Raw genomic sequence first — 26136 nt, forward strand, 5'->3', positions numbered from 1 at the left:
ACACACATTATACACTTTTGTTGAGATTTTGGACTACTAGTTCAGGTGTTTTCACTCAGATCTAAAATGGTATATTCTGGATTTAAAAGCACCAACACTTTAACTGTACCGGGAAGGTTAATTAATTTCTGTGTAATTTATGTTTAATTTAGGTGGTAGAAAAATTGTGTTTTTTCTTTTTCTACAATACATGTTAAAAACCATACAAATATGAAACACTGAAAAAAATAGCAATTTCTCAGCAGCAGCAGATGGCATTATTGACATAAAATGCTTCTGCAACACATTTAGCAAGGATGGATATGATGCACTGAATAAAAAATATACACTACTTGCTCAAAAGTTACTTCAGTTGTTTAAATAAGAAAAAAAAATGTTCTTGCAGGTGGCTACTTTTGAGGTTCTGCAGCAGCTGCATTATATGGCAGAAAGTTCAGCTAGAAGGCACTCCTGGCACACCTAACCTCAGTTCCTCACTCCTCGGCTGAAAGCTTTTCCTGCCCTTCCCTATTCTGCACAATTACTCTTCTTTCTAGTATTTCCCTTCACTGTCCCTGACACTAGACTAGAAGCTTCATTGTGACTGTACAACTGTCCCTAAGATCATTTTCTGTCACAGACTGCTACACCCATCCACCCTCATTCACAGCCGCCACCCAGGCTTATCCAGTCTGCCAGCCTCTGAACCAATCAGGATAAGTCCCCCCTTCACTTCCTCTCAGGGTCATGTGAGCATTCTTCTTCTTCCTCCCATGTGCTGTTCGCCCTTTTTCTGGATTTGTTCTTCGGGTTCATCTTGTGGACAAATGTTTGGAAAGTTCATAACTAATCTGGTTTGTTACGAACTGATTTGTTCATCAATAGTTCACTTATTAGATGCATTACTACAGGGTTTTCCAACTTCCAGCACTCCAGCTGTTCTGAAACTACAACTCCCAGAAAGCTCTCCTTTTTCAGTTTCCTGAACATGTTTTATTACACTTTTAATGTCGATAACAAAGCTCAGCTTGCATGAGTCCAGGATTATAAAGCAGCAGACATATATATAGTTATTGTGTGGAAAAGGCCTGCACATATAAAATATGAACAAGCATACAATGAAGCATGGTTATCTATCATATGCAGAAAAGTCACAGTATTCCTAAATAAGGAGCTATGATCAAGCGCAGAAGAAAGGGTTATGGTAATTTTTCTTATGATTCCTAAAATTGCAATCTAACTAATTGTTGGGATGCTCCAAATTATGTTCCCTCCAGGGGTAAGAGTGTTTGAACAGTCAAGAAAAGAATCACACATAGACAGGACATCTGGGATACCTCATTCTGGCTTCCCTCCAGAAAGTTCTTTAATTTATAGGAAGAGCCCTGGGTGTTAACTTTTCACAACAGGGGTTTCAAAAGAACCAATATGATAATGCCAACTGCTGTAATCAGAACCTACGCGTCTCCATAGTATAACATCTATAATCAAGATAGCACTTAGGCTGGTAAACTGTAAATTCCTTTGTCGGGACACATGACCATGCCTATATACAGTTTATACCAGATGTGCTTACAACCATTATATAATTTAGAAATTTACAGAATAAGCAATGATTAAAGATGAGATAATAACCAATATTTGAATTTATGATTAACTATTTTAATTTTCCCATATATTTTCCTCCTTTTAAACAAAATTTCCAATTCTTAGATCTAAAGGTTTATCTTCCTAGCTACATATACCCTTGTGAAGGGAAGGGCTATGCCATGTATCAGAGAGACATCTCCTTTGACCAAACATTGTAATAATGTAACTAATTGAGGAGGTTTCTCTCTTTTTTTTTTGCGCCTTAAAGGGGTTAATGCAAGACACTTACTAATGTATTGTTACGATCCATATTGCTTCAATTGCTGGCTGGATTTATTTTTATATCACATTATACACTGCTCGTTTCCATGGTTACAGACCACCCTGCAATCCATCAGTGGTGGTTGTGCTTGCACAATATAGGAAAAAGCACTAGCCTATGTGCTCTCCCATGGTCCCGGTCACCAGAGAGGCTGGTGCTTTTTATATAGTGTGCAAGCACGACCACCACTGATGGATTGCAGAGTGGTCATAACCATTGAAACGAGCAGTGTATAATGTGATGAGAAAATTAGTCCAGCAAGCAAAGGAAGCAATATGGATAATAACAATACATTAGTAAGTGGCTTGTATTAACTTTCTCTACATGATAAATGCAACTCACTGAAGTGAGACAACACCTTTAATCTAAGTTAGAGACTATTTAAGGGATTGAGTAGACTTATGTTTAAGAATACTAACTACATGTATCCCAGTTTCTTTAAGTTTTAAATCTGTACATTTCTGAATGGCACATAATCCACATCTATAGAGTAGGAACGCAAATAAAACAATAATTAATCCCATTAGTATTATATACGATGCAGTCAGATAAATTTGCCATTTGTATAATCACCTTAATGATGCTTAATAAACATATTGTCCCAATTGTCCTTTAAAATGTTAAAACCAGTACTAGCATACTGCAAACACTCAAGATCCACATGGTGGCTCTTTTGAGCTGGAGATATATTTGCAGTGGATAACATATATCTAGGTAGGTTTGGCTTTGAGCTTTAATGATGTTGTTGTCATTAGTTGCACTTGGAAGGGACCATAGCATCGAGGATCCAGACTTTTCCTCACATGTTTCTTAACACATACCCAATCGCCAAGTTTGAGGGAATGGGTACCAGCAACTGAATTTGGATCTGGAAGGGAATCATATACACGTTTATGTATAGTAGTTGAATGATTTTGTAGGGCTCCCACGTAGGCACTGAGAACTGAATGCAGCATGTGGGCCAGTTGAGGAAAGTAAAACCCTGTCTTAGGAGCCTGACCAAAAAGTATCTCATAGGGTGATAAATAAGTGGTTTTCTGAGGAGTGATTCTTACCAAATCTGTCCAATGCCTTTTTGTTTCTACCACGGCCTTCTGTATTTTTATTTTCAAGATTCCATTTAATCGTTCTACTTTTCCGCTACTTTGAGGATGATTGGGTGTATAGAAGGCCTGTTCTATACCTAATCCCACAATGATTTCTTGCATCACTTCCCCAGTAAAACCATTCCCCTATCACTCTCCACAATTTCTGGAACACCATATCTACATACCACCTCAGTCACTATCTCCTTAACTGTAGCCTTCAAGAGATCAACACAGACAAGGACATATTCATACTGTCCTACCTTAGGTTACTGAATGTAATCAATCTGAAGTCTCTAAAATGGATAAGATGACTTGAGAATATGCCTTCCTGAAACTTTCACAGTTCTCCCAGTATTATTACTGGCATATGTCATGTAGCCTTGGACAAACTTGGTGCCAGCATTGTTGAACCCAGGGGCCACCCATCACCGAAAAACCACATCACACATTCTCTCCTTAGAAACATGCATCGGCCTATGTGCTAAATTCATCATCATCGGGTACAGTATGCTCGGAAGGCGGAGTTTTTTTCTCTAGATCCACAGTCCATCATCAGTCATTGTTGCTCCTTTCACTTCCATTGTTTATGTTATGTCTTCATAGCCTTTTATGTCTTCAAGCTTTGGAGATTTACTGGCCACAAAGTTGCCAGATTAAGATAGATATTTAATTGAGCTTCCTACCTAGAGCATCATATAATGGCTGCAAAAGAGAAGGCTCATTGAGAATCCATTGGGAAGACACATTGGGAATCCATTCTCTGCAATATCCCACCATCCTGAGGAAAATGCAGACTTGCTTAGCAAATTTAGAGGGAGATTCACTAATGGCCATTTTACATTCTGTTGATAGATGTTATGTACCATGTGAAATACAATTCTCCAGGAATATAACTGATCTTATACCATTGCAATTTATCTCTGCATGCTTTACAGCCATGGTCTGCAAGGTAGATCATAAGGGACACAGATTCTCGGTCACATCCAGCAAGATCAGAAGAGCACAGTAACAAAATCATCTATGTATTGTAGGAGCTACGTGTCCTCACACAAAGATGGCCATCCTTGAAAAATGGAATGTAGGGCTTGATTATATTGACTAGATGAGTTTTTAGCCCCTTGAGAAAGCCATGCCCAGCAAAATAGTTTTCAATGGGCAGCACAGTGGCTCAGTGGTTAGCACTGGTGCCTTGCAGCGCTGGGGTCCTAGGTTCGAATCAGACCAAGGGCAACATCTGCATGGAGTTTGTATGTTCTCCCCGTGTTTGCGTGGGTTTCCTCCGGGTACTCCGGTTTCCTCCCACACTCCAAAAAGACATACTGATAGGGACCTTAGATTGTGAGCCTCATTGGGGACAGTTGGATGATAATGTCTGTAAAGCGCTGCGGAATTAGTAGCTCTATACAAGTGTGTATAATAAAATAAATTAGAGATGCGCTAATAAAAAAAAAAATGATTTGGACGGTTTGCCGAAATTACCCCCAAAATTTGGACATACTTTTATATATTTGTGACACACCAAAACTGGTTGTATCAGACAGAACTTTCAACCCATTACAAGATGCTAGAATTACTACAATTACTCTTTAAAACAACCTAGAAATCTGTAGTTATAGATCTCTTTTAGTAACCCCACTTAGTGCAGCAAGGAATTGCTCCTATTACCCAGGCTTAATCACTCTCCTATTGGACCCCGCTCTCTCCCTACAGTGTGGATAATGCCTCTCTATCCTTTCCCTACATTATGAATTATCTTTCCCTGAACTGCTCATAGTTATTTTTTTGAATAAAGTCTTTCCTAGCACTGTTCCTACTGCCTCTAACGTCTCTCCCTGCACTAAGTTCACTTTAAAAAGGCTTTTTATAGGGCTGTGACATCACAGGGGTGGGCTATCTGCTGATTGGCTGCATGCATGGCATTGTGGGTGCTCCCTGTAGTCACCCGGACTTCTTATTTTCACTTTGTAACATTTGCAGCAGCCATTTTAGAAAAAATGCAATTTGTTACCACAAACCACGAGGAAATTCGACTTTGGGCCAAATACATTTTTTCTTTGTCAACGTCGATTCGCTCATCTCTTTTCTCAATCTTATGTAAAAGCAAAAATTACCTTGCTATCATCATGTACGGGGACAGAGAAGAAACCATTTGACAAATCAATGACTGTAAACAACTGAACACATGGTGGGATGGACATCTGTGTTGTTTCTGGTGCTTGCCATACCTTCTTTCCCCAGGTGTGGCTATTAGGCTCATTTAACCTTCTCTATTTATAGTTGCTTCTCCCACAATGCTGTGCGGTTTATTGTTTCTTTTTGGACATTTGGATAGATTTTGGTTGCATCTAGGCCTGAAGGAAACTCCTGTTCATCCTTCCTTTTGGAGGAACAGGTAGTCTTGTCCCTGTCATTAGTACCAGGGTCCTATAGGGTTTGATAGGACTCTAGGTATTCCTATGTTTGAACTAACCTACCGTTCTAGTCTGTTCATATTGGTAGTCTGTCAGGATTTTGGTTAGAGTTTTCACTAGGAGGTGTCCATTTTCCTTCCCTAGTTCTCAGGCCTGATTCCCTGTTCCCCCTATGCTCGGTGTTGTGTTTCCCTCCAACACCGAAGAGTGACAAGAGTGTGGGGGTTGGGCATCCCAGGAGTGTCAGCTACAGTGATAGAATTTGTGGCCCTGAGATCGTGTACCATGTGATAGGTAACCGGCTCCCCCTTCGCATTCCTTTTCTTCACTGGGAAGAATGGAGTATAGTATGGTGATACATATTTTCTCATGACTCCCATGTCCAGATAAACTTGAATTTGTTTTTCTAAGCTGAGCCCAACTAAGAGAGTATTGTTTTAAACTTACTGGTGAACTGCCAAGTATAACAGTGACTTTTGCAGGGGGAACATTCTACCTACATCTTATCGTCTTATCTTTGGCCCAAAAACTATTAGAAACCTCCTGCAAAGCTGGAATATCAGGATTTTTCGACTTGCCATCTTGTATAAGCTGTGCAAATGCAATGTACATGATCTGCAATTGCTCTGATGATTAAGGCCCTGTTGCAATCACTGATCCATCCTCTGGACCATATCCGATTATAGCATGCATGGCTGACAATGCATCTGCTCCTATTAAATTGACTGCCTATTAAAAACAACCTCCTCAGTCTCAACTATGTGAACAGAAAAGGGCATTGTTTCCTTCATAGGTATGGTAGTTCCAGAGACACCCATCTCTTTCACATCTGTCTTTGATATTGCAGCTTCAGGTACTACCTTCTTCTGCAATACTGAACGGCTTGCTCCAGTGACTACAAGACATCCAGGCCCCAGAAAAACCTCAGTATTGATAAATGCACAAGGCCCTGATTGTGCAGCTACTTGTATTGCCTGGATTGGGACAGGTACTAACATTTGAATGCCAATCTCCTATTGTGAGTCCAGAGGCTGCTGAGATTGCAGCCTTCTAAACTCTGGACACGCCCACATAAAATGATCTTCTTTCCCACAAAAATAACAAGCTTTAGAAACATTATAATTTCTGGGTCATCTATTTCCCCAACCCTGTTATACAAATCCATTACATCTAGGCTGTTTAGAGGATTCTGACTCTGGAGTAACCAAAATGCCTGAGGCTGACCTTTCTTTTTGTGTTCCTCTATTCCCTTGAGTACTGACAAAGTTTGAGTCAATTCAGTACAGAAGCACTCAGGTCCAATTTTCATTAATTCACCATGCAGAGGTATTATTAGTCAATAAAAAAAAAAACAAGACCTAAACAGACCCTTATCTCTGTACTTCCATCATAATTCTCGTGCTAAAATGTAGTTAAGAGTTGTGTATGGAGGGGGGGTGGTCAGCAGCCAAGATGGCTGGATGCGTTTAGAAGAAGCTCCGAGCCGGCGTGGCACTACAAGGATAAATTCCGCCAATGCTTAGGGGGAAAAGGTCTCCAATCGCTCAAAGAGAGACAGCTGAGGGTACACTGCACTAACCTGGAGGCAAGGAGACCGGAGCAACAGGCTGAGCTCAAGTTGGAGCGTGCAGAGCCGCGACTGGTGAGCGAGGAGAAGGAGGGAGGCAGAGTCGCAGACGCACTAAGCGCTGCCAGGCGCGCGCTGGGAAGAGAGGAGCTGATAAAAAGGTTAGAATGAGCTGCGGGCTGAGGGTCTGAAAGAGGGGAGTGAGCCCAGGTGATACCCCAGGCGTCCCTGCAAAGGAAGACAGGGCACTTGTTACGTTGCACACCTCTCATAACTTTCCCGCCAAGCGGCCATATTGCAAGCTGTATATGGGTACAAGGAGGAGAGAAGAAGCCCCGACCAGCGCAGAAGTTGATCAAAGTAACTCCCCCTGATACCCTTATATTGTGAAACACCATTGAGCCTTATATCCCTAAACCAAGGGCTAAAGCACAGCTTATATAGACAAGGCAAGCTCACAGGAGAACAAATCGGCTCCATATCAGTAAACCTGCCAGGCCCACTGGGCAATTGCACATCTCATAAGGGTGCACAAGGGCAGATACCAGCTCCAGAGACCGTCATACTTGCTGTCTATTACTTCACTACTGAGCATAACAATGGGGCCACCAAAAGCATCCAGTACTGCAGACAAATGAAAGAATTTGCCAGACAACCTGAAGAGCATTCACGGTCACCTCTACCGCAGAAGAATATGCATACTAGAGCCAGTACTACTTCAGATACAACAACATCTGCAAATGCGCCCGAAGAAGCCCAAGAAGAGCCCACTCTCAAGCAAGTAACAGCACAAGTTTTAAAAGCCATTACTGCATGTAAAACGTCTCTGACAGGGAAACTAGACGAAGTAAAAATTGATCTGGGTCTCTTACGTCAAGATATGCACAACCTGCATGAACGAGTTCAACATGTGGAAGAGCGTATATCACGAATAGAGGACACCAATGCCATGGTTCCTAGATCCATTTCTGAGCTTAACACAAGGAGGACATCTGGAAACAGAAAGCAGACGACCTAGAAAATAGTGATGAGCTGCAGGGGTCATATTCGAATTCGCAATATTTCACAAATATTTTGTAGAATATTCGCCGAATATTCGTAAATTCGAAAATTCGCGATTTATTTACTCAAAAAATCATCAAGGTAAATATTGTGTAATATGCAAATTTTCGGAATTCTTTATAGCACTATATTAGCTAAATTGCTCTATATTCGATTTTTTTTGAATATTCGCTATATTGTTATAACTTTATTTTTCGAATATTCGTAATATTCTAAAATAAGAATATATAGCAATATAGCGAATATTCAAAAAAACGAATGTAGAGCAATTTAGCTAATATAGTGCTATAATCTTTGTCTAATAGTTGTAATTTTTTTCTCATCTGAAGTTCAGATTGGAAAAAAATTACAACTATAAAAAAAAAGATTATAGCACTATATTAGCTAAATTACTCTATATTCGATTTTTTTCGAATATTCGCTATATTGCTATAACTTCATTTTTTTCGAATATTCGTAATATTCTAAAACAAGAATATATAGCAATATAGCGAATATTTTAAAAAACGAATATAGAGCAAAATTCGCAAACACTACTACTCCTAAAGTCAAGTATATTGCAGCCTTCTTATTGGCCCACAAGCTAGAAGCAGGGAGGGATCAAAATTTGAATATTCAAAATTACTATATATATAACTATATTCGAAAAATTCGCGAATTTTCGAAGTACCTATATTCGCAATAAAAATTCGAAATTTGAATATTAGTGATCAACACTACTAGAAAACAGGCTCTGCAGAATCATCGGATTACCTGAAAGAGCAGAAGGCTGCAAACCAGATGAATTTATTGAATTCTGGATGAAATAACTTTTTCCAGGTGCTAATTTGTCACCAGTTTCTGCAGTGGAAAGGGCTTATAGAGTACCAGCAAGACCACCCCCACCTGGAGCTCCACCTGGTCCCATGCTCACTAGATTCCTCAACTGCAAGGACAGAGATAAAATATTGGCCCTTGCCAGGAGAAAACAAGAAAATCAAATATGACAACTCTATAGAGTGTCCATATTCCCGAACTTTTCAATGGAATTACAGAAACAAAGGGCTACTACCTTTATGGCTGTGACGTGACGACTGAGAGAAGCCAACATACCATACTCCATGGGATACCCTGCGAAACGTCCTGGTGGACGGCGATAGAGCAGTATTTTTTTACCTCCCCGGGAGAAATTGCTGAATGGCTGGCTATGAAGAGAAGATCACCAAGACACTGAGAGCCCTGATAGAACCTACAGACACATCATCGGCCAGTGCCAATTGACTGGCTAGGATAAGTTGAACTCTTTCGGTTATAAGTTAACTTGGGTTTTAGCTGCACCCATGTGCACATATGATAATGTGGTTGGGAGACACGAGCAGTGTTTATACAGTTTAGCATAGTAGTGGCCAAAGCCCGCATGCCGCTGTACTAACATCACAGACAGAGGTATCCCGGTATCACTGGCCAATAATCTGATTAGAAACAGGTTAAACCAGAAGGAATTTAATCAGTTTACAAGTTTCTAAAGGTATGCAAACATGGTTGTTTGATTTGTTCAAAATTTTCTAGGTTATCTACTGTTAGTAAAACTTCTACACATGCTAATACAGCCTTTGCAGGAAGTCCAACCCCTGATATCATGAGTTCACTTATGGCATCATGGCTGATTTGAAAATCCTATCATGGAATGTCAGGGTATTGGGCACTCCACAGAAAAGATCGATGGTGTTTGCCTCTATTAGACACTTCAGTCCACAAATGCTATGTCTTCAGGAGACACATCTGCTTCCTAATACATCTGGGACCCTGAAGAGGCCATAGGTACACTCCTCATCATACTCCCTCACTCCTATCATACTCCCTCTTCCAGGAGAGTGTCCCTGCTAATACATAAACAATTACGCTGGGAGGTAAAAGAACTGGTTACAGATACAGAAGGCAGATATGTCTTTGTTCATGAATGAACAGTATGTCTCATTAGGTATTTATAATCCTCCCCCAGGATCCGTGCAGGTCCTACACCTAGCAGCCACCTTTACGACAACACCCCCCCCCCATACAAAAGTAAAATGTATGGGAGACTTAAACCCTTCACTGGACCGACTAATTGATGCAGCAGAACATTTGAATACGGGTATTGTCTCAAAACTCAATAGATTCTTAGCCGAATTTAGATGGTATGATTTATAGCGAACCAAAAACCCTGGTTCTAGGGTATACTCGTGTCATAGTGGGGGTCGCAACTCATTAACCAGGATAGACTATATACTAGGAAATGGGTTAACACTGTTAAATACTAAATCCATAGTATATCTACTCTGGGGAATTTCAGACTACTCCCAGATACTAGGCATGTTAATACGTAGAGCTCCATCAATAATGTACAGGATAAACATACACCCATTCTGGTTGAACCTTATGGGCTCAGCAGATGGAACTTCATACCAACTGTGGGAATTCTTGAATGCACATGTTGATGAACTTAATCTAGCTCTAGTGTGGGACACCCTAACAGCTTTTTTACGGGGGATACTGGACTCTAGCATAACACACATTACAAATCACACTAAGCGCTCCAAAATGGAGTTAGAATCTCAGTATACTGCGTTGGAGCAACAATATATTAGTCATCCGACCAATGTCAAAAAGACAGTGTGGCTCCAGGCGGGTAGACAGTACCTGGCAGTGCTTAAAGACAAAGCTAACCGGAAATTATTTTTCCAGAAACAAACAGCTTTTAAATTGAGCAATCAGTCTGCCAAACTGCTCGCCCAATTGATTAGAAACGACTCACCCTCCTCTTCAATACTAGCAATTAGGGACCACACTGGACAAGAATTCACAACACAGGAGGCAATTATTCACATTTTCACACGCTTTTATCAGGAACTCTATAGATCTAGCATAATAGTATCTGAGTTTGTCATTGAATCATATTTAGAAGGCATCCCTCTCCCCAAACTTAATGCATCACAAACGGACCAGCTAGATCATCCTATTAGTCTAGAAGAAGTGCTACAGGCTGTATCAGACCTTAACAATGGAAAATCCCCAGGTCCAGACGGGCTCCCCAAGGAGGTGTACACTAGATATACAAAGTTACTGGCCCCCCAACTGTTAGCCACATACCAATCGGCCCTGGGAACAGGGGAACTACCAGACTCAGGGGCCACTGTAATTCTATGACTCAAACTTGATAAAGATCCCCTTGAGTGTGGCTCCTATAGACTTGTAGCTCTGCTAAATGTGGATTACAAAACTTTGACCAGAATATTGGTTACTCGCTTAACCAGGTAATCTTGTCATTGGTTCACCCAGTCCAAACTGGAGTCATGCCAGGAAAGTCCACCACTGAGAATATAAGAAGGGTCCAGGTGATACTCTCTAAATGAGGATTGGGCCTTGGCTTCACTCGATGCTGCTAAGGCGTTTGATTCAATAGAGTGGCTGTATCTGATGGGATGCCTTCAAAGCTTTGGATTTGGTCCACAGTTTCTCAGATGGATTAGCATTCTTTACAGCAATCCGGTAAGCAGACTATTAATAAATGGGGAATTGTCAGAAAGATTTCCTCTTTATAGAGGGACAAGACAGGTTTGCCCCCTGTCGCCACTCCTATTTGCCCTGGCAGTTGAGACCCTGGCCATTAGAGTAAGAAATAACAACGCTATACAAGGGGTGACCATGGGAGAGAGAGAATTTAATATCGGATTGCATGCTGATGACATGATTCTGTACATGTCCTCACCTGATTCGTCCCTCAGTGGTGTGGTGGCCTTGATTGGGGACTATTCAGGTCTGAGAATTAACTGGGCAAAATCGGTTTACATGCCTCTAGATAAATCAGACTGGAAAGGCCCGTCCCATTTGCTCAACTGAAGGCAAAAACCCTCGGTGATGTGTATGAACAAGGAGGAATTATAATGATGTTTGAAACTCTGTCCCAAAAGTACAATATCCCTCGCTCTCTTTTTTTCTCATGTCTACAACTTAGGTCGGCTCTACAGAGTATGTACCCAGCCAACAGCACTAGAATTTCTAAATATCCGCTTATGGGAGTTGTCAAAACATAGGGCCCCAGATGATTAGTGTCAACAATCTACTCACACCTAATAGGTTCAAAGATCAAGACAAATCCCCTTCCAGTGATAGAAAAATGAAAAAGACTGATACCCACACTTACAGAAGAGTCCATATCGACTTTATTAGAATCACATTTACAGGTATCTCCAGCAGTAAATAATAAACTTACCCAACTGTATATCATACATCAATATTTAACACCAACTAGGATGTTCAGAATGGGCAGAGCCACATCCACGGCTTGCCCACGATGTGGAGACTTGGAAGCAGACTTTTGGCTTATGCTATGGAGCTGCAATTCAATAGCCTAGTTCTGGAAGGAAATTACTGATTTTATTTCTTCTTTGTTGCCGGCACTGGTGGATTGCATTCCGGAAGGTCTGCATGCTGGGGATATTGAAAGAAGAGAATTGGGATCACTATATGACCATATTCCTAAAGGGAAGTTTTGTTCATGGCAAGAAAATGCATTGCTTTGAGGTGGTATAGTCCCAATACACGAATGCTGAATATGTGGAAATCACAAATCAATCAGATTTTACCATACCTAATACTAGTATTCAAACACCGTAGTCTGGGGCATTTGGTGTGTCACCACACACTAGACATACAACCTCAAGAATGCGGCAGGCCCTATTAACGGCTTGAGGTAACTTGGGTCAAGTAAATTGAGCGGTTTCTGCTCATACAATCAGAGGTTAAGTTGGCCAGGAAAATTGCGGGTTGGACGCCCTGAAGCCTTCTTAACAAGAATTGAACCTCATTTCTTGAAGTTCTTGATGATCCTATAAATTGTTGATTGAGGTGCAATCTTAGTAGCCACAATATTCTTGCCTGTGAAGCCATTTTTATGCAATGCAATGATGGCTGCACGCGTTTCTTTGCAGGTCACCATGGTTAACAATGGAAGAACAATGATTTCAAGCACCACCCATTTTAACTCAATTAGCCTGACATAATGATCTCCAGCCTTGTGCTCGTCAACCTTCTCACCTGAGTTAACAAGACGATTACTGAAATGATCTCAGCAGATCCTTTAATGACAGCAATGAAATGCAGTGGAACGTTTTTTTGGGATTAAGTTAATTTTAATGGCAAAGAAGGACTATGCAATTCATCTGATCACTCTTCATAACATTCTGGAGTATATGCAAATTGCTATTATAAAAACTTAAGCAGCGACTTTTCCAATTTCCAATATTTATGTAATTCTCAAAACTTTTGGCCACGACTGTATGTCTATTATGTACTATGGAACAAAAGGCATGGCATGCAAATGCACATTGTATTTAACATTGAGAGCGTTTGACATCATTGTAATTTCACTTTTGTCAATAAAAAAGTTTAAAAAAAAAAGAGCTGTGTATGGAAATCCATCACTGTCTCATTAATCTACTGTCTCAGTCCCAGATTTGACCAAGTCGTGATATAAGTGCGCATTTGATGTAAGACACCCCTAGGGTCCTTACATGGGTCAGGGTCCTTGGACCCCTAGTGAGCCATCTGCTTGTCTGAGTGGCACCGCCACCCACCCTAGTGGCAACATTTTTCTGGGTGACTACAGGTAAAACAGTAAGATAAATAATCTTACTTACCGCAGATTTTATGCAGTTCCCAGTTTCTTCTATTAGAGTTACTCTGCGATCGTCCCTCTGGACAGATGTTGGGATCCTCCAAAACAATTTTTCTTATGATTCCAAAAATTGGATTTTAATCAATTGCTGTGATGCTCCAAATTATAATGTTTCCTCCAAGGGTAAGAGTGTATGACTGGTCATGAAAAGAATCACATATAGACAGGACATGTGGGATACCTCTTCTGGATTCGCTCCAGAAAGTTCTTTAATTTTATAGTAAAATCCCTGGGAGTTAACTTTTTATAACAGGGGTTCCAAATGAACCAATCTGATAATGCCAACTGTTGAAACAAGAACCTTTCTGTCTCCATACTATAACATCTAGAATCCTTTAGATTCCTTTATCTGGACACCTACACGTGGGGTCTATATACAGCTTATACCAGACAGATGTGCTTACACATATTATATAATTCAGAAATTTACAGAACAAGCAATGGTTAAGGAAAATAATAATAACCAATATTTGAATTTATGATTTAACTATTTTTATTTTCTCATATCAAAAGTAAAAGCTTTGTTTCTGGACTCCAATATTAACTAATTAGATCTAAAAGATAAACACAGCGGGGGCAGATTTCTCAAACTGGTGTAAAAGAAAACTGGCTTAGTTGCCTATAGCAACCATTAAGCAACCTTCATTTTCCAAAGTAGCAGTTTTGATAAATCTACCCCAATGAAATTAAACAAGGGATATGATGAGGGGAGGGGGTGAAAATGAGCCTGCTTTAATTGCTTCTGTGTTAGGACCCATTCATACAACCATATTTTTGGATCACATTCATTTCAATGGGGCCACAAAAAATGCTAACAGCACACCATGTGTTTCCGCATCCATGTGTCTCTTCTGCATTCCTGCACAAATGTCCTATTCTTGTCGATTTTGTGAACCAGAATAGGCATTCAAAGACTCCAGCCAAGTTGTATTAAGTGCAATTTCGTTTTATTTTGCAAACAAGTGGTGGTTGCTACGGCAAAGTAAAGTGACGTTTCGGCACATCCGTGCCTTCATCAGACTAGTGCCGCTTGAAGTACTGAGGATCTCAGTTGTGGACGCAGTAGAAGGTAGATATGCGGTTGTACCGCAGAAGAGAAGAAGCGCAGAATAGGCATTGTAATAATGGGTCTGCAAAAAAACATGGGTGTCATCCGTATTTATTACTGATCCGCATTTTGCGGACTGCAAAATACATACAGTGGTTTGAATGTATCCTTCGGCCTCATACCCATAACCATATTTTGGTCTGCAAAGTACAGATCCTCAAAATGTGGATATATTCTAAGTGCAATTTGAATTTTCCTCACTCCCATCACTAGAAATTACTATTTTCATCCACAGAACAGACAAGGATAATAAATGTTCTATAATTTGCAGGACAGACATATGTATGTGGACAGCACATGGATGACATCTTGGGCTGTCCTTTTTTTTTTTTGCTCACCCATAGAAATGCATAGGTCCACATGTGATCCTCAAAAATTGTGAATAGAACACAGATGCAAAATACCATTGTGTGCATGAGGTCTAATTTAATGGCTCCCATAGTGGAAGCTCAAGGAAACCGAGTAAAGAGGGATGCTCCATTCACTTCTATGGGAGTTACCAGAATAGCCAAGTAAGGCTGAGTTCACACGAGCGTGTCCGGATAAGGTCCTAATGCGTTGCGGCAAACCCGCACGAGTAGGTACCCAATTGCAGTCAGTTTTGACTGCGATTGCGTTCCGTTGTTCAGTTTTTATCGCGTGGGTGCTGTTTTGCACACGCGTGATAAAAAACTGACTGTGGTTCCCAGACCCGAACTTCTTCACAGAAGTTCAGGTTTGGGTTCGGTGTTGAGTAGATGTTATTATTTTCCCTTATAACATGGTTATAAGGGAAAATAATAGCATTCTTTAATACAGAATGCTTAGTAGGTGGTCAATTGAGGGTTCAAAAATAGAAAATAATTAACTCCCCTTCTCCTCTTGATCGCGTAGCTGCCAGTCTCTTCTTACTTCTTTAATCATGAGCTGCCGGCTAAAGGACCTGTGGCGACATCAGATCACATGGTCCAATCACATGGTCCATCACCACTGTATCATCAGTATCATCGCATAAGAGATGCGTGAAAATCACAGCTCATGTGCACAGCCCCATAGAAATGAATGGGTCCAGATTCAGTGCGGGTGCAATGCGCTCACCTCCCGCATTGCACCCGCGCGGAAATCTCGCCCGTGTGAACTCAGCCTAATTGTGTATGCTGGGAGTTGTAATTTTGCAGCAGATGGAATGCAAAACGGTTTTATTGTAAAATAACATTTTTAGAGATTTAGTTTAAAACTATTGCTTTCTTTTCTTTCAGACAAGATCTGTGATCAGATAAGTGATGCTGTTCTAGATGCTCATTTAAAGCAAGATCCTGATGCCAAGGTTGCATGTGGTAAGGTTCATGATTAAGACTGAAAACTTTGCTTTTTCACAGTGATTGTTTGCAAGAATTTTTAGTACATGTTTATTCTTGTATTCTTATTGTTTAGTAAGTGTTTATTTTTGTATACGCAGGAGTTAGAAATATGAATTAAATCAAATATGTTCTATTTATACCTCTTAGTATATGTCTTAACTAAGGATGAGCGAACCAGTTTGGTCTGGTCTAAATATTGCCTTTTTTCGGAAGGCAGGTGAACCTGAATTGTTTTCATGTTCGCTTTGGACGAATTAAGTAAAACGGCACCTAGCACCAGTGACAGCAGGGCAACCTGATGTCAGTGACAGCAGGGCAGGGCAACCCAGAGAGAAGGCAGGGACAGTTCCCAGGCCTTCTAGATCGCTGTATACACAGCACTCAACTAATGCTGTGTATACAGCTCTGAAGGCGCTAAGCACTTCCTGTCCCGGCCCGGTGGTCATGTGACCGCCGGGGCCTGGAGAGTGCAGGAGCTGTCAGGTCTTTCACAGACCCCAATCAGCCCGGTACTGAGGCTGTACAGCATTGTACAGTGCTGTACGGCCTCTCTGGGGGGGTGTATTTCCCCTGTAACTGGGGCTACTCTGCCAGTCCCAGTTACATGAGAAATCAATAGTGGGAAAAAAAAAAAAAAAAAGGGAAGTTAAATGTCCCTCAGAGGTCCTATATGACCTTATGGGGGACACAAAGTGTGAAATAAAAAATAAAAATAAAAAAGTGTTTAAAAAAAATAAAAAGGTTTTACATGTAAAAAAAAAAAAAATCCCACTTAAGTAATAATAATTTAACAAAAAAGTTAAAACTAGAAAAAAATTAAATGAAATGGACATATTTGGTATTGCCGCATCTGTGACGGACGTTTCTATTAATATATCACATGATCCACCCTGTCCGATAAACACCATAAAAAAAGTCACCTTACATCACAAAAAGTGCAACACCAAGTGATTAAAAAGACGCATGTTCCACAAAATAGTACTAATAAAGCCGTCACCTCATTCCGAAAAAAATGAGCCCCTACATAAGAAAATTGTTTAAAAATAAAAAAAACTATAATTCTTAGAACATGGAGACATTAAAACAGAATTCTTTGTTTCAAAAATGTTATTATTGAGTTAAAGTGAAATAAATTTAAAAAAGTATACATATTAGGTATTGCCACATCCGTAACAACCAGCTGTATAAAAATATCACATTACCTAACCACTCACTTGAACACCGTAATAAAAAAATAAAAAATTGTACCAATCAAACCAATCACCTCATCCCGCAAAAAATGTGACTCTAAGACAATCAGTCAAAAAATAAAAAAAGCTATGGCTCTCAGACAATGGAGATACTTAAGCATCTTTTTCTGTTTCAAAAATGCTATTATTGTGTAAAACTTAAATAAATAAGAAAAAGCATACATATTAGGTATTGCCACGTCCGTAACAACCTGCTCTATAAAAAATATTGCATTACTTAACCCCTCAGGTGAACGCTGTAAAAATAAAGAAAGAAAAACTGTGCTAAAACAACTAAATTTTTGGTCACCTTGCCCCATAAAGTGTAATAATAAATGATCAAAAAATCATATGTACCCCAAAATGGTACCAATAAAAACAGCAACGAAAAAATGAACTCCTGCACAAGACTTTTTTTTTCAAAAATGCTTTATTATGTTAAACTGAAACAAACAAAGTAGACATATTTAATATACTTGCGTCCATAACAACCTGCTCTATAAAAATAGCACATAATCTACCCCAAAACAGTACCAATAAAACTGGCACCTTATCCCCTAGTTTCCAAAATGGGGTCAACTTTTGGGTGTTTCTACTGTAAGTGTGCATCAGGGGGACTTCAAATTGGAACTTGGCATTTAAAAACCAGTCCAGCTAAATCTGCCTTCCAGCTAAGGCTACTTTCACACTAGCGTTCGTCGGTCCGCTCGTGAGCTCCGTTTGAAGGGGCTCACGAGCGGACCCGAAAGCAGCCGTCCAGCCCTGATGCAGTCTGAATGGAGCGGATCCGCTCAGACTGCATCAGTCTGGCGGCGTTCAGCCTCCGCTCCGCTCGCCTCCGCACGGACAGGCGGACAGCTGAACGCTGCTTGCAGCGTTCGGGTGTCCGCCTGGCCGTGCGGAGGCGTGCGGATCCGTGCGGATCCGTCCAGACTTACAATGTAAGTCAATGGGGACGGATCCGTTTGAAGATGCCACAATATGGCTCAATCTTCAGGCGGATCCGTCCCCCATTGACTTTACATTGAAAGTCTGGACGGATCCGTACGAGGCTATTTTCACACTTAGCTTTTATATGCTAAAATAATGCAGACGGATCCGTTCTGAACGGAGCCTCCGTCTGCATTATTATGATCGGATCCGTTCAGAACGGATCCGATCGAACGCTAGTGTGAAAGTAGCCTAAATCTGCCTTCCAAAAACCATCCTTTTCTTCTGGCGCAAAAATAAATGGAAAACTGTACAGCACGTGTTTTACCATCAATCTAGCATAGGATATAGAATACTAGTGAGAACTCTGTGTTAGGTCATCTCACATATTTCATTTTTGTTTTGTTTTAGTTTAAAAAAACATATATATCTGTGATTGAGAACAAAATATTAGGGCTAAATCCATTTACTATCTCCACACACACAGTTCAGTTCCAATTTTATTTTGTGGAGGAAGGGATTATTCAATTTTATTAAACCAGCATATAGGTGATCAGTACACAAAAACACAGGCTAGGGCAGCAATTTACCTGTGAGTTAACATGAAATTGAGTATCAGGCCTGGCCCTTAATCATCCATTTACATTCATATATTTCTCCACATAGTTGTAGTTTTATTTTTTGGGGATTGTTCAATTTAATTAAGACGGCATATAGGTGTAATGCAAGGCACCAACAAAACAGACCAGTGTTGCTGAAGCAAGGGGTTTATTCAAAAGAATATAAGCAAAGTACATGCAAACTTCACTGGTAACAAATAACAGGAATACGAAAACGAGGGGAAGCCAGGTGTAGTCCCAATCCGTGCTTTAAATCATTGTGCACACTTGCCATACAAAAGGATGCGTCACGGGGGATTTCGGATCCTGGGTCCCACTGGAAAGGACGGAGTCCAGGTAACATGAAGTCACTAGCACAAGTAGTTATGACCTGTATCTGGAAAGGGAAGGATAACAGTGGGCAGTGACCGACTGGGGAAACCACCTTTTATGTGCCTGCTAACAAATCCCAGGGAGCCTAGTGTCCACTCCCCATAGGTCATGAAACTGCACTACACCTGTGTACAAGGCCTTGGCCGGTCATTGGCCAATTAGACCAGTGCCGGCCCCCTAATCTACTTTGAATTTGTGGCCAGGTGCTATTCCCATCACTGGTCGACGAAGTGCATAAGAAGTGCATACGCGCGACTGCGCATCCCTTTAAAAACCCGTTCTCAAGCATGCACACGGATGCCCGACAGGCTCAGCGAGAGTACGTGAGCACGTTGACAGTGAGCCACTGTGATAAATGTCATCTCTCTTAAGGGGCTAAACATTAGACAGGATTAGTAAATCTTCCCCATTGTTTTGTTATTAACCTGCTAAAAGTAAACATTTAGCAGTTAAAAATCGTAAGTAGGTATATAGTACACAGATGGATCACGTCCTGAACTGCAGTCAGCATGTTATAGAGCAGGAGAAGCTGAGCAGATTACATAGAATGTGTCGGCAGATAATAACCATTTGGCCCATCTAGTCTGCGCAATATACTGAATACTATGAATAGCCCCTGGCCCTATCTTATATGAAGGATGGCCTTATGCCTATCCTATGCATGCTTAAACTATGCCTATCCCATGCATGCTTAAATTCCTTCACTGTATTTGCAGCTACCACTTCTGCAGGAAGGCTATTCCATGCATCCACTACTCTCTCAGTAAAGTAATACTTCCTGATATTACTTTTAAACCTTTGCCCCTCTAATTTAAAATGATGTCCTCTTGTAGCAGTTTTTCTTCTTTTAAATATTCTCTCCTCTTTTACCTTGTTGATTACAATATGACAAAGTTAGAGGTAGGTGGAGAGTCCTTAAAAATGATTTCAGGGATTTAGGTCAAAAGCTGAGGGCAAGGACCACAAAGGTAGTATTTTACGAAATACTGCCTGTACCACGAGCCACACAAGAAAGGCAACGGGAGATTATGGAGATTAACAAGTGGCTCAAGAACTGGTGTAGGAAGGAGGGGTTTGGGATCCTGGAGAACTGGGCCGATTTTTCTATCGGCTACAGGCTCTATCGTAGGGACGGGCTGCACCTCAATGGGGAAGGGGCAGCTGTGCTGGGGAGAAAGATGGCTAGAAGGTTGGAGGAGTGTTTAAACTAGGGACTGGGGGGGAGGGTAATTACGTTATAGGACGGGAAGATAGCGCAGATAGAGACCGGGGGCAAGGTAATGGGACTGGGGGAGGAATGGAAGGAGGGACTAGAACAGTTCAGAAGGAAAGATGTAGGGTAAAAAATATACATAAACCTCTCAAATGTATGTATACTAATGCCAGAAGTCTGACTAATAAAACTGGTGAGCTGGAATTACTGATGTGTGATGAGAACTATGACATAACTGAGACATGGCTGGATGACAGCTATGACTGGGCGGTTAATGTACAAGGTTACAGTCTGTTTAGAAAGGATCGTCAAAACCGGAGAGGGGGAGGGGTCTGCCTTTATGTAAAGTCTGGTCTAAAGCCCACACTCCGCGAAGATATAAGTGAGGGACATGAACATGTGGAGTCAGTGTGGGTAGAGATACATGGAGCTAAAAAGAACAATAAATTACTAATAGAAGTTTACTATAAACTACCTAATATACCAGAGTCCACAGAAAATCTATTACTAAACGAGATAGACGAGGCAGCAAATCATAATGAGGTGGTTATTATGGGGGACTTCAACTACCCAGATATAGACTGGGAAACTGAAACTTGTATATCTCATAAAGGAAACAGGTTCTTGGCAATAACCAAAGACAATTACCTCTCCCAACTGGTTCAGGACCCGACTAGAGGGACGGCCATACTGGACTTAGTATTAACCAATAGGCCGGACAGAACAACAGACGTGCAGGTTGGGGGACACCTGAGAAATAGTGACCACAAAGTAATAACCTTCCAATTATCATTCAAAAGAGCGTTTCTACAGGGAGGAACAAAAATACCAAACTTCAAAAAAGCTAAATTTAGCCAACTAAGAGAGGCCATAGGCCTAACTAACTGGGATAAAGTCCTCAAAAATAAAAATACAGCCACAAAATGGGATATCTTTAAAAACATCCTAAAATCTCATTGTGAGAGGTACATACCGTATGGTAATAAAAGGTTAAGGAACAAAAAGAAACCAATGTGGATAAATAGAACTGTAACAAAAGCAATAAATGACAAAAAGAAAGCATATCATTCACTGAAACAGGAGGGGAGCACGGAAGCACTGAAAAACTATAAGGAAAAAAATAGAACATGTAAAAAACAAATAAAAGTAGCCAAACTAGAGACCGAGAGATTAATTGCCAAAGAGAGTAAAACTAACCCTAAAATGTTCTTCAATTATATAAATGTTAAAAAGTATAAATCTGAAGGTGTCGGCCCTTTAAAGAATAATGAGGGGGAAGTCGCAGAGAGCGATGAGGAGAAAGCAAAGCTGTTAAATATTTTTTTCTCCAATGTATTCACTGAGGAAAATAAATTGTCAGATGACATGCAGAATGCAAAAATAAATTCCCCATTAAAAGTGTCCTGTCTGACCCAGGAAGAAGTACATCAGCGACTTAAAAAGATTAAAATAGACAAATCGCCAGGACCGGATGACATACACCCCCGTATCCTAAAGGAATTAAGTAATGTCATAGCCAGACCCTTATTTCTGATATTTGCAGACTCTATACTGACAGGGAATGTCCCACAGGATTGGCGCATGGCATATGTGGTGCCAATATTCAAAAAGGGGCCAAAAACAGACCCTGGAAACTATAGGCCGGTAAGTTTAACATCTGTTGTGGGTAAACTGTTTGAAGGTTTTCTGAGAGATGCTATATTAGAGCATCTCAACAGAAATAAGCAAATAACGCCATATCAGCATGGCTTCGTGAGGGATCGGTCATGTCAGACTAATTTAATCAGTTTCTATGAGGAGGTAAGTTCTAGACTTGACAGCGGCGAATCAATGGATGTCGTATATCTGGACTTCTCCAAAGCATTTGACACTGTACCACATAAAAGGTTAGTATATAAAATGAGAATGCTCGGACTGGGAGAAAACATCTGTATGTGGGTAAGTAACTGGCTCAGTGATCAGAAAACAGAGGGTGGTTATTAACGGTACACACTCAGATTGGGTCACTGTCACTAGTGGGGTACCTCAGGGGTCAGTATTGGGCCCTATTCTCTTCAATATATTTATTAATGATCTTGTAGAAGGCTTGCATAGTAAAGTATCAATTTTCGCAGGTGACACTAAACTGTGTAAAGTAATTTACACTGATGAGGACAGTATACTACTACAGAGGGATCTGGATAGATTGGAGGCTTGGGCAGATAAGTGGCAGATGGGGTTTAACACTGATAAATGTAAAGTTATGCACATGGGAAGGAAAAATGCAAGTCACCCGTACATACTAAATGGTAAAACACTCGGTAACACTGACATGGAAAAGGATCTAGGAATTTTAATAAACAGCAAACTAAGCTGCAAAAACCAGTGTCAGGCAGCTGCTGCCAGGGCCAACAAGATAATGGGTTGCATCAGAAGGGGCATAGATTCTCGTGATAAGAACATAGTCCTACCACTTTACAAATCGCTGGTCAGACCACACATGGAGTACTGTGTACAGTTCTGGGCTCCAGTAAACAAGGCAGACATAGCAGAGCTGGAGAAGGTCCAGAGGAGGGCATCTAAAGTAATAACTGGAATGGGGCAAATACAGTACCCTGAAAGATTATCAAAATTAGGGTTATTCACTTTAGAAAAAAAGACGACTGAGGGGAGATCTAATTAATATGTATAAATATATCAGGGGTCAGTACAGAGATCTATCCCATCAGCTATTTATCCTCAGGACTGTGACTGTGACGAGGGGACATCCTCTGCGTCTGGAGGAAAGAAGGTTTGTACACAAACATAGAAAAGGATTCTTTACGGTAAGAGCAGTGAGAATATGGAACTCTCTGCCTGAGGAGGTGGTGATGGTGAGTACAATAAAGGAATTCAAGAGGGCCCTGGACGTATTTCTGGAGCTTAATAATATTACAGGCTATAGCTACTAGAGAGGGGTCGTTGATCCAGGGAGTTATTCTGATGGCCTGATTGGAGTCGGGAAGGAAGTTTATAGTCCCCTAAAGTGGAGAAAATTGGCTTCTACCTCACAGGGTTTTTTTTTTGTTTTTTTTGCCTTCCTCTGGATCAACTTGCGGGATAACAGGCCGAACTGGATGGACAAATGTCTTTTTTCGGCCTTATGTACTATGTTACTATTACCTTTATGTATTTAAAAGTTTCTATCATATCCCCTCTGTCTTATCTTTCTTCCAAGCTATACATGTTAAGGTCCTTTAATCTTTCCTGGTAAGTTTTATCCTGCAATCCATGTACCAGCTTAGTAGCTCTTCTCTAAACTCTCTCCATAGTATCAATATCCTTCTGGAGATATGGTCTCCAGTTCTGAGCACAATACTCCAAATGAGGTCTCACTAGTGCTCTGTAGAGCGGCATAAGCACCTCTCTCTTTCTACTGGTAATGCCTCTCCCTATACACCCAAGCATTCTGCTAGCATTTCCTGCTGCTCTATGACATTGTCTGCCTACCTTTAAGTCTTCTGAAATAATGACCCCTAAATCCCTTTCCTCAGATACTGAGATTAGGACTGCATCACTGATTGTATATTCTGGTCTTAGGTTTTTAAGCCCCAGGTGCATTATCTTGCACTTATCAACATAACATTTTAGTTGCCAGATTTTTGACCATTCCTCTAGTTTTCCAAAATCCTTTTCCATTTGGTGTATCCCTCCAGGAACATCAACCCTGTTACAAATCTTTGTGTCATCAGCAAAAAGACACACCTTACCATCGAGGCCTTCTGCAATTTCGCTGATAAAGATATTAAACAATATGGGTCCCAGAACAGATCCCTGAGGTACCCAACTGGTAACAAGACCATGGTCTGAATATACTCCATTGACTACAACCCTCTGTTGTCTGTCCCTCAGCCACTGCCTAATCTATTCAACAATATGGGAGTCCAAGCCCAAAGACTCTAATTTATTGATAAGCCTTCTATGTGGGACAGTATCAAAAGCCTTACTAAAGTCTAGATAAGTGATGTCTACTGCACCTCCGCCATCTATTATTTTAGTCACCCAATCAAAAAAATCAATAAGATTAGTTTTACATGATCTCCCTGAAGTAAACCCATGCTGTTTTTCATCTTTCAATCCATGGGATTTTAGATATTCCACAATCCTCTCCTTAAGTATGGTTTCCAATAATTTCCCCACTATTGATGTATTCATTGAGGCCTCAATTAATATATTGTTTTATAGGAAAAGATTCAGTAAAACTTTTCAGTAGGTCAGTAATTACAATTTCTGCTCATTCTGTGCATTGAAGTCAAGGAGGAGGTCCTATCAGTGATTGTCAGCCTTCCCTAGATGACTGTGTATACAGATATAGCTGTCATTCAGTGGGCCCACCTCCGTGACTTCAAAGCTCAAAAGGAGCAGATAATTAAATTAATGAAATACAACTTACATGGAAACTTTTAACCCCTTCCCCCATATGCATTTTGAGCCTTAGTGACATATCAATTTTTTATTTTTTTTTGCATTCTAATAACTATATATTTTTTTAAAAAATTCTGTCGATGTAGCCATATGAGGGCTTGTTTTTTTTTTTTGCAGGGTAAGTTGTAGTTTTTAATGGCACTATTTTGGGGAACACATAACTTACTGATTAACTTTTATTAACTCATTCTTTGGGGGAGATGAGTTGTTACATTGTAAGTTTTGTGGTGTTCATTTTTTGGCATAAATAACATTATTTCCTGGGTCAGTGCGATTACAGCGATAACACAAATAGTTTTCTTTACATTTTACTACTTTTGCAGAAACCCCTTTTTCAAAAAAAAAATTAAAATGTTTTTGCATTGCAAAGACCCATTTGTCACAGTGGGGGAAACCCCCCACTGTACAATGTAAAAGGATAAAAGATAGCTGCTAGGCCAAGAAGCCAGGAAAAGGGAAGCAGGTCAACTCCTATAGCAACCCTAATCCTTTCCCTAACTCCTCACTGTATGAGCAGACCCCATTAGTAGGAAGGCTCATACCCTGGAAACCTGGGACCCTGAGTCGCCCTGATAATCCCTCAGATAGGAGCAGGGGAGGGGAGACGTGATGTTCATCCCAGACACGGAAGAACAAGAGTCTCCAAAGACTTAAAAGCAGGGAAAAGGAGAGACCATACACAGCAAGAGGATCGGCAGGTAAGAACACAAGACAACACGCTTACCTGCCGAAGTCTTCACAACTGGAACCCGTGCATACGTACAGGAGCCCTAACACCAAACAGAACGCCATACCAACTCACACAGGTATCCAGCACACCAGACTCCGCCAGGACCCCCATGCCGCAAGGTGCATGGCAGCCCCAAAGCAGCGCTGCATACAGGCTAGTGGTTCACCACTCCGGGTAACCAACCCCCTTCCGGAGAACACAACACACGGGGAAAACGTCTTACATAAATGCAGGGACAAGCACCAACAACAGCCCAGACATATAACAACAATCAAGACGTACAACACACCCTAAACATAAACTCACACCTAACATACAACAAGTGAAGTAGGGCAAGAGGAGCACACAAAAGGAAGACGATTTATGTCCAACAAGGTGGCCTTTAAGGACTATCCAAGTTCACCCAGGAAAAGAGCAGAGCTCCAACACCAAACAAG

General features: G+C 40.8%; 1 protein-coding gene across 1 annotated transcript in view; it reads left to right on the plus strand.

Annotated features, from left to right (window-relative positions):
• MAT1A (methionine adenosyltransferase 1A) overlaps positions 1–26136 on the plus strand; it is a 131240-nt gene that overhangs the window by 62012 nt on the left and 43092 nt on the right. The window contains exon 2 of the mRNA XM_044298147.1: positions 16061–16138. Within this exon, the coding sequence (XP_044154082.1) occupies positions 16061–16138 (78 nt within the window). The remainder of the gene's footprint in view (positions 1–16060; positions 16139–26136) is intronic.

The sequence above is a fragment of the Bufo gargarizans genome, chromosome 6 (genome assembly GCF_014858855.1).
Source record: "Bufo gargarizans isolate SCDJY-AF-19 chromosome 6, ASM1485885v1, whole genome shotgun sequence".
NCBI lineage: Eukaryota > Metazoa > Chordata > Amphibia > Anura > Bufonidae > Bufo > Bufo gargarizans.